This window comes from Clupea harengus, chromosome 26 (assembly GCF_900700415.2).
Source record: "Clupea harengus chromosome 26, Ch_v2.0.2, whole genome shotgun sequence".
NCBI classification, from domain to species: domain Eukaryota; kingdom Metazoa; phylum Chordata; class Actinopteri; order Clupeiformes; family Clupeidae; genus Clupea; species Clupea harengus.
This window is the reverse complement of record NC_045177.1, coordinates 9,493,365-9,503,364: the sequence shown is the minus strand read 5'-3', so window position 1 is coordinate 9,503,364 and position 10,000 is coordinate 9,493,365. Positions and strand designations below refer to the sequence as shown.

At 44.8% G+C, this 10,000-nt stretch overlaps 2 protein-coding genes across 2 annotated transcripts in view; both read left to right on the top strand.

The window, feature by feature from the left end:
• LOC116219843 (coiled-coil domain-containing protein 40-like) overlaps positions 1–950 on the top strand; it is a 13,882-nt gene extending 12,932 nt beyond the window's left edge. The window contains exon 13 of the mRNA XM_031563788.2: positions 397–950. Within this exon, the coding sequence (XP_031419648.1) occupies positions 397–639 (243 nt within the window). The 3' untranslated portion in view covers positions 640–950. The remainder of the gene's footprint in view (positions 1–396) is intronic.
• Positions 951–6,149: 5,199 nt separating this feature from the next.
• Positions 6,150–10,000, top strand: part of LOC105892291 (caspase recruitment domain-containing protein 14) — a 20,808-nt gene continuing 16,957 nt past the window's right edge. The window contains exons 1-3 of the mRNA XM_031563787.2: positions 6,150–6,558; positions 7,424–7,561; positions 9,651–9,976. Coding sequence (XP_031419647.1) covers positions 6,345–6,558; positions 7,424–7,561; positions 9,651–9,976 — 678 coding nt within the window. The 5' untranslated portion in view covers positions 6,150–6,344. The remainder of the gene's footprint in view (positions 6,559–7,423; positions 7,562–9,650; positions 9,977–10,000) is intronic.

The following is a 10,000-nucleotide window of genomic DNA, read 5'->3' as shown; positions in this document are numbered from 1 at the left end:
AAAAAAAACATTACACTAAAAGAAGAACATTAAAAGAATATTAAAAGAGTACTTGTTAGCCGAGGTGACAAAATATACATTGTACCAGTGTGTGTGTTCTCCGGGGACTTTGTGACTTTGTGACTTTGACGTTGCTGGTACCTTGCTCAACCAGTTGAGTGAGAAGAACACTGGAAATGTTTTGAAATAAGTGTGAAGGAAGATCCAACTCCTTCTGACATTTCCCTTATCTGTTTCTGTCACACTCTGTCACACTCTGTCACTCACACCTCCTCATTGACTCTGCACTCACCTTCCACTCTTGTTTTTCCACTCTCTGTGAATCCCCCCCACACACACACACACACACACACACACACACACACCCCTGTCTCCCTCTCTCTGTCTGCGTTGTAGAACCTGGCCCTTCTGGTGGCCCTCCAGGGCCAGGCCAAACAGCTGCAGCTGGTGCGGGACGGGCGCTACAGCGCGGTGGCGTCGGGCGAGGGCCCGCTGGCCTCTGCCACGCAGCGGGAGGAGGAGAGGCTGTGCAGTGTGGCCACGGTCCTGCAGCGCGTCTGCCAGGAGCTGCCCGAACACCAGGGGGCGCTGAGGCGCATCACAATCACTCTCGGCACACACGTACAGGAAGGCCCATGAGGGAGGGGAGGGATTGGGGGGAACTAATTCAACTCGGGGCAGGAGGAGGGTGGGGATTGGGGTCCATCATCTTAGAGTAGTACCTGCTACAGTAAGTTCAATATTTAAGTTGGGGTATTTGGGTATTAGAGGGTCAGGGTCAAAGTTGACTTAAAGGTCAACATAAGGGTTTTGTGCTTTGGGGAGGGGATATGATTAAAGTACTGGGCAGGGGGATTCTTGAGGGGGAGGTGTGGATCATGGAACAACACTTTTGGTTTGTTTTCTTGAGAGGCATGGCAGCTTTTAACCAGCAGCCACAGACAGCATATCTGTAAGTTGTCATTTGGGCCTTTTCAGGTCTAATACTAATGTATGTAGTGTTGTATCTGCAGTTGTATTGCTATTTTCCCTTGAAATATTTAATGTACATGAAATATAAGCCATACGGAATAATAAAAATATATAGCAGAATTTTTTTCTGACCTTATTTAATTGTAAAAAACAATATATGTAATATATAGTCATGGAACAACATATGTAATATATAGTTTTGCCATGCTCACAGAGTGACAGAATGATGGTATTCACATATTCTGTCAAATGACTTGAATTTGGTTTGTAGGTATTTTCAGTGTCCCTCACCTGACCACCACCCCACACTTCATGTGCGTGCGAGTGTGGCGTGTTGCACTTCCCTTATCTTCACTGAAAAGGGACTTTTCCCATTGATATCACCTGAATACTCACCCAACCCTTCATTTGTCCCCGAAGGCTGTGCTCTCCTAATATTACTATGACAACATTCCTTCATGCATTTGGGCTCTGATGCCAAAAAGTTGCACACACGTCCCACTTTGAAAGCACAAGGTTTAACAGGGACATACTGAATTAGACGGAGAGCACAAGGTTTAACAGACATACTGAATTAGACTGAGAGCGATGTTGTTCTAAACATGGCCAACATTCCATGAATAATGGTTTATGTGTCAGGCATAATTAAAGATCTATGTCAAACATTGGCCATTTTGTTAAACAATCAAAATGCTGAATTTAATAATGGATCAATAATCGATATGCTGTTTAATAATGGATTAACATGACAACGCGAAGGTTTGCCTATAACACACGCATGCCGATAATTAACACCGTTCCGATAAGTGCTTTGTTTTTTTGGTATTACAGTCTGCCTTAGTAGAAAGCAAAGAGTGCCATTCATTTCAAGCACACCACTGCACTTTCACACTGAACATGCTCACCCATTGTTTGGAGAAGAATGCAGCGTGTTCAGTTATAGCCGCATCGTTTTATGAATCATAGACGGCCATTGTGAAATGTGCATGCCGGTGTAAACAGACTAGTTTCATGAGTCAGCTGGAAAAAAGCTTTGTTCTCCGAACACCTGTCTGAAATGGCAGTCAGCAGTGACTTCTGGATCCACTCATTGAACATCAAGTACCCAGACATTGGGCTTGTAATTCTTGGAGACTTCAATCACCTCAAAGTCCATAACATCTGCCTTGATAACAGCACAAATGACAAAAAATAATGCCCTCTACAATACCATTCTGCCTGAAATTGATAGATATTTCCCAATGAAGACAGTGAAAATCTGTGAATATAATGACATTTTTCTTAATGAACCTGTAATAATGCTGAGAAGTCAATACACTCAAAATCTGTAGTACTGAGAAAGTTTCATATCTAGCCTGAAATTGATAGATATTTCCCTATGAAGACGGTGAAAATCTGTCCTTCGGACAAACGCCCCCCAAATCAAGTTCTTGATCCACCAGCAAGAAAAAGCCTTCAAGAAAGCCGTGTGCCCTGGCAAGCTTCTACAGAAATAAGGAGCAAAAGGAGATAAATGTGTGTGTGTATTCTTCAAATCTCAAGGCATGGACAAAAGTGAATTCTAGAGCTTGGTACAAAAGAGTTAAATCCATGTGCAAAACTGCAAAAAAAAGTTAACATCCCTGGGAACATTCCCCAGGACTTTGTGATAATTGCTAATGCAAGTGTCCACCAGGACAGATTAGACCACTGGAAATATGCATATGCATGACGTGACTCCGGCCCTTATGTGGATGCTCAAACTACCCTGTATTCTCCAACAGACCCTGAATGGTCTTGATATCTATGTAGAGGACCACAAAATGAAACTCAACCAAAAGAAATGAAACAAGTTTATTATGTCACTAACACGAGACATACACCTGCCCTGCCGACTCTCTTCATCGACCAGAACACCCTGAAGGTCAATGACTCAAAGTCCTGGGGTCACCATCCTTGCCATGGGAGACTCAGGTGGAACACATGTTGACCTCAGCGAAAAGGATGATGACGGATATTTTTTATATAAGTTGGTGAACATGGATTAACTCCTAAGTATGAAGAGCCTCACTTAAAATGGCTGACAAAAGAAGCTGAATAGACAGACGGACTTAGAGAAGTAGTCGGGGTAGAGACAAGACTAATTGACTTAGCCACGAGGATCCCAGGAAATGGGAGTGGTGCCAGACACACACACACACACACACACACACTGAGAGAGAGAGAGAGAGAGAGAGAGAGAGAGAGAGAGAGAGAAAGAAGTTAGAGTTGAGTACAATTTTGAGAGTGGGAAGAACTGAGTTTCTTTTAAAAGGCTGACCCGTCATCCATACAGTGAGACCATCCATGGAGCATCTACTTATTGTGGCTTATTGATTACAATGAAACTTCAGATTTCTACATTCAGCCTTCGGTCTTCTGATTGCAAAATACTAGGGAGTTGCATTTTCGTTGCAACAATGCTTTTTGCTCTGAAAGAAATTTGCTGTCTGAGATCCAAAACTGGTTTCCATCTACACAGGCGCAGTACTGAGTATGAGGTCCATCTACATGTGCTCAGTACTGAGTATGCAGTCCAGGCTACACAGGCTACCTGTGCGCAGTACTGGAGTATGCAGTCCAGGCTACACAGGCTACCTGTGCTCAGTGCTGAGTATGCAGTCCAGGCTACATGTGCGCAGTACTGAGTATGCAGTCCAGGCTACACAGGCTACCTGTGCTCAGTGCTGAGTATGCAGTCCAGGCTACATGTGCGCAGTACTGAGTATGCAGTCCAGGCTACACAGGCTACCTGTGCTCAGTGCTGAGTATGCAGTCCAGGCTACATGTGCGCAGTGCTGAGTATGCAGTCCAGGCTACATGTGCGCAGTGCTGGAGTATGCAGTCCAGGCTACACAGGCTACATGTGCGCAGTACTGAGTATGCAGTCCAGGCTACACAGGCTACCTGTGCTCAGTACTGGAGTTTGCAGTCCAGCACAGTTCCCTGTACTCCCTTCACCATGAAACGTATTTTGAATTGGTCACATGACACAATTAGCCAATACATTTTTAGATAGCGGAATAGCTGTCTGTAAAGGCTGTCTAGGGGCACAGGAAAGCAGTTTATGACATATGGTAACATAACTGTACATATTTGATGTTCAAAAGCATAGCATTAAGTCTATGTTCAAAAGTAGGTAGGACTCAGCACTCTCGCATTGTGCATTCTATCAGAGATATGTACTCAACTCTTGGCTTTGCCAGAAGTCCAACTTCAATGACTGGTCGAACTGAGATATACAGGAGATCCCTCATCCCCTATATGTGCAGACTCCTAAATGAGTCCTAAATTTAGGTTTGAGATATGAGCTTTAGATTTTAGCTTAGATAACTGCAACCCTTTCAATTTTCAGTCGTCTTAGTTTTGATGTTTTATTGTAACAGCAAAATAATTCAGTGTTTATAATGACAATTGTCTTTATGGACCTGTAATAATGCCGAGAAGTCAATACACTAAAAAAAACTTTTCGTTTCATAGGAGGCGTGTCTTGAGGAGGGGTCGGGCCTCGATGCTGTTGTCTGCTCTAAACTTAAAATGAATTTCTCTTCCTGTACTTTTGTATGGGTCTTTCATCACATCTCCTGTGGGTACAACCCCTGATAACACACGTCAATTGGGTTGGGGCACTTGAACTGAACTGATGATTAATGTGCGTGTGTGTTTTTTTGTTTGTTTTGTTTTTTTCCAAGGCGGAGACAGGGCGCTCTTGCAAGTCTATTCGACACATTTAAGGCTTTTATCTTGTTTGGTTTCATATGTGAAGTCATTCTATTTCTGTCTATGTTTTGATTCTAAGCTTGTACAAAATATGTACTTCCACGTTTAAACTGAAAAAAAAGCACACGAGGAGAATTCTGGAATAATATGAGTCGAGCCTACGACCGACTGAAATAAAGAATTTGATAAGGTAGGCAGCGCCACTGCACGTTTATATTTAAATTAATCTAAATAGCCTGAGTGTTTTGTAGACTACACACTGCTTTTCAACAACCTATTCTATATCGCAGTTGAATTTCACTTGCCTGAAAGATTAGCATGTGTCCACTATGTCAGGTGGCGGCTCTGATGCTGCTGAAAACGATGCGCAACAATTCGTGTTGAAAACGTCAGCTGACAAAACCTATAAAGATAGTGTAGCCAAAACAGCTGACAAGGCTAATACATGTGAAGTTTATTGCCTGCTGTGTTGCCTGTATGCACTGAACTGATGATTCATGTGCGTGTGTGTTTAGAATCAGACAGCCTATTATTGTGGGCTGCTGCTTTGTAAAATGTTGGACATGACATCAAGCAATAACTTGAGCTGATTTTATTAATGAATGACGATTATAATTCTCTTCTAATTATTCAAGCCTAATTGGTTGTTTAAACAGTGTGTCAATATGGTCATGTGTATTTATTTCTGTGTGAACTCTAACTGCATTCTATGTGCTTTGACTGTTTGTTCATTTTACTAAATATTGTAAGTAAAATGATTTAGCATTTGCCATAGAACTCACACTGCATGTTTGGTTTGGTGTGGAAATGTATATAAACCCTATGTATTACGTGTATGGGGGCGGGTGTGACTGACACACTTACAGTCATCCTTTCCTTTGCTGCTTTGCGCTGGGACTTTGAACCACAAACCCCAACACTATGCCTGTAAGAGATAGATGTGCTGAATGAATTTGACCAGCTGTAATGAAAACACAAGGCTTCACACACACACGATGGGTTATGTGCGTATGTCTCACTGACGCCTGCCCTTCTGCAAACACGAGTGAATAGCTCTATTAATTAAAAGGAGGTACAGCCGTGTAATCCTGCCTCTCTCTCATAGGCGGTTGAAATAGATCCACAAGCGGATGAGATAAGACTCATAACACAAAGAGCCCAGCGGAGAAGCAGTCAGACAGGGTATACAACAGGCATGTTTGACTGAGATTGTTGCTGGTTAAACACAGAATAAGGTACTCGGCCAGAGGCTCTGTTTGTGTTTGTGTGTGCATGTGCGTGTGGGAGTGTGTGTGTGTGTGTGTTTGTGTTTTGGGCTTCCACACACAGTCACACAGACAGCTTACTGGAACCTCCCCCTTCCCCTCCCCACCCCACCTGCCTCTGTGTAGTTTAGTGTGCTTTGCCGGGAATTTACTTTCTCGTCTTACAGGTTCGTCGCACGCATCCTCCCCTGGGCAGGCATGGAGCAGAGATTCTTTAACTAACACCCACACTGGCCTTCCCCTTCACTTTGACTGTGCTTCCCACGACACATGTGTCTCCGAAACCGGCTCTGACCGCCTAATCAGGAGCAACTTTGAACTTCGGTCGGCCGCTGGGGTCGAGGGGGGGGGTTTGGGGAATCGGTTGCCATGGCAGCGGCGGACCTGGAGATGGACCCCGCGATGAGGGATGAGGAGGGCGAGGACCTGTGGGAGCTGATCAACGACAACCGGCACAGTGTGTCGCTGCAGGTGCACCCGTGCATCGTCATCCCCTACCTGCGGCAGGCCCGGGTGATCTCGGAGATCGACGAGGACGAGATCATCAACTGCCACCAGCTCACCAACCGTTGCATGAGAACCAGTAAGAGAGAAAGCAGGATAGTCTGTGTCTGTGTGTGTGCGTGTGCGTGTGCGTGTGTGTGTCTGTGTGTGTGTGTGTGTGTGTGTGTGTCTGTGTCTGTGTGTCTGTGTCTGTGTCTGTGTGTGTATTGGGCGTGGAATGTTGCTTGACTCATGGCGGTCTAGATAATGAGTAATGAGTGCCTGATATGACTTATTCAAATGTGCAAGAATACAAACATGGCCAATGTGGAAAACTAAACAGGAAAGAAAGGAGACGAGGGAGAAGTTTTAAATGGAAGATTTAATAGTTGCTACTCGAGATTTGCTTCTGAGGAGAATGGGGATGGGTAAGGGACTTGTTTACTGATGTCTTACGTAAACACAGACGTAAATTGAGCTGAAAATGACTCAACATTTCTTGTCAATATGGGTTTAGGAATTCTGAGTGTATGAAGCTGATGGAGACATAGTGCGAAGTGAGAAGAAAAAGAAAGTCAAAGAAAGAGAGAAAGAAAGTGGAGAACCCCCAGATAAAGGAACCAGCCGTACATGGGAAATGAAGAACAAGATTGTGATTTCAGATTTCAGAAGATTGTGGTTCAGATGTGTTGCAAATGTCTCCTCCTGTTTGGTTTCGTCACCACAGCTGTGATAATGCAGAGTGACTTAGCTCCTCTCCTCCTCCTCTCCTCCCCCTTTCCTCCCCTGTTTCTCCCCCTCTCCTCCCCTGTCTCTCTCCCCTTCTCTTCTCCTGTCTCTCCCCCTCTCTTCCCCTGTCTCTCCCCCTCTCCTCCCCCTCTCCTCCCGTCTCTTCCCCTCTCTTCCCCCTCTCCCCCTCTTCTCCCCCTCTCCTCCCCCTCTCACTCTCTCCTCCCCCTCTCCAGGCCACATGCTGGACCTGCTGCGTATACGGGGCCGTAACGGGGCCGTGGCCCTGCTGGAGAGCCTGATGATCCACTACCCGGCCATGTACACCCAGATCACCGGCCGCAAGCCCAGCACCGAGCCCTCGGGATTCAGTGGTGAGAGAGCAACCAGTCACAACAGGCAGAAATCACCGTGGCAACCGGTCACAACAGGCAGAAATCACCGTGGCATCTACATACATATATATATATAATATATATAATATTATATATATATATGTATGTATATGCCACGGTGATTTCTGCCAGACAGACTCGATGATTTACAGCATTTTTTTCACACCTGCCTAAAACTTTTGCACAGTACTGTATATATATATATAATAATATATAATATTATATATATATATACAGTACTGTGCAAAAGTTTTAGGCAGGTGTGAAAAAAATGCTGTAAATCATCGAGTCTGTCTGGGATTACATGAAGATTGGTGCATACAATTATCTGAGGTAAATAGCCGTGACACCACAGTTCCTTCAAAAACTGTGTGCAAGTGTACCTAGAAGAATTGATGCTGTTTTGAAGGCAAAGGGTGGTCACACCAAATATTGATTTGATTTAGATTTATATTCTGTTCATTCACTGCATTTTATTAATTGATGAAAAGAAACTGTTAACACTTCCATTTTTGAAAGCATTCTTAGTTTACAGCATTTTTTTCACACCTGCCTAAAACTTTTGCACAGTACTATATATATATATATATATATATAGGGATGGCATAAAGGCCATAGGGATGTCAGGGGATATATATCTCTTATATATGATCTAAGGATGAAGTATGAAGAGTTTACTGTAATGCAAGCCTTGCTGTGTTGGTGTCACTATGACATGTTTAAGTGGTTCGGACCAGAATGCTTTTTTCGCCTGCTTATGTCTGGATAGTCAGGTCAGGTTTCACCTATTGTCAAGCAATCGGCTGTTCTCAGGAAATGTATATCTCCGAGGCAGTTGGAACTGATGCTTCAAAAGCGTTAGGAGTGAAGGATGTATGGTAAACCGAGAAGAAAAGCTTCAATATTTGTGCTGTGTTTGACAGGGCTCACACTCTTCATGCGTTTCCTTCCTCAGTCCTTCACTCCTCCCTGTATCTGCGTGTCTCACTGCCCTCGCCTCTCTGGCTCACGTGTGTGTGTGTGTGTGTGTGTGTGTGTGTGTGTGTGTGTCAGTGTGTGTGTGTGTGTGTGTGTGTGTGTGTGTGTTAGTGTGTGTGTGCTTGTCTGTGTACTGCACACTGGGCGGATCTGGTGCTTTGATAAAAGCATTTCCTGGATGACCAAATATGGATGGAGAGGTTTATTTACATCATCGGTCCTTTTCTTCTTTCTCTGTCCTCCAAATCTGGGCTGACAAACACATCTCCTCCTACCGTCCCACTCCCCAACACACACACACACACACACACACACACACACACACACACACACACACACACACACACACATCACACACACACACACACACACACACACACACACACACACACACAGGGGAGATGAAGCAGTTAGACAGAAAGCCACAGACACACACACACTGTCCAGGGAAATGCATGTAGAAGTGAACTGTAGGAATTGTCTCCAGCCTGTCACACTTCATCTTGATCATCAGTGATGGAGGTGGACGTGCTCCCCTTCCCTACTCCCCATTCCCCCCTACTCCTCTCCACCCAGAGCTCCTTCTACCACGGAACACAAGCACTAGTGTATGACTGCCCTTTACGTCAGGTTGGATACACATGCCTGCTAACTCACCTTCCCACAGGTCCTTTGCTCTGCCCTCTCCTTCCCTTGCCATCATTGCCTAAGTGCCTAAGTGGTTCAGGCCTTGTGTTCAGTACAGCGTAGGCAATACTTGAGTACTTGAGTGTTCCGTACTTGAGGCAGTAGTTTAATGTCAGTAGTTATTGGCGCTATAGAAATGAATTGAATTGAATTGAATTGAATTGAATTGAATTGAATTGAATTGAATTGAATTAAATTAAATTAAATTAAATTAAATTAAATTAAATTGAATTGAATTGAATTGAATTGAATTGAATTGAATTGAATTGAATTGAATTAAATTAAATTAAATTAAATTAAATTAAATTAAATTAAATTAAATTGAATTGAATTGAATTGAATTGAATTGAATTGAATGGAACTGAGTTGTTTTCCGTCTATCCTGTCCCTGCCGTGTGCTCAGGCCTGATCAAGTACTCGGAGCTGACGGAGTACCTGGTGCGGGCGGTCACCAGCATGCAGAAGGAGCTGGCGGAGACGCGTCAGGAGGCGGACCAGCTGCGCGAGCGCTGCGCCTGGCTGGAGGCGGCGCAGGGTGGCGCGGCGGAGCGCGCCGAGGAGCAGCGGCGGCTGCAGGAGGACAGCGGGCGTCTGCGCCAGCTCATGGCCGGCCTGCACCGCGACCTGCTCAAGCTCAAGGACGAGAAGTGCGAGCTGTACGGCCGCTACGCCGCCGCGCTCGAGGAGAAGTCGGCCGTCGGCCTGCGCTGCCGAGATCTCAACCTGCAGGTGGGCGTGTGTGTGTGTGTGTGT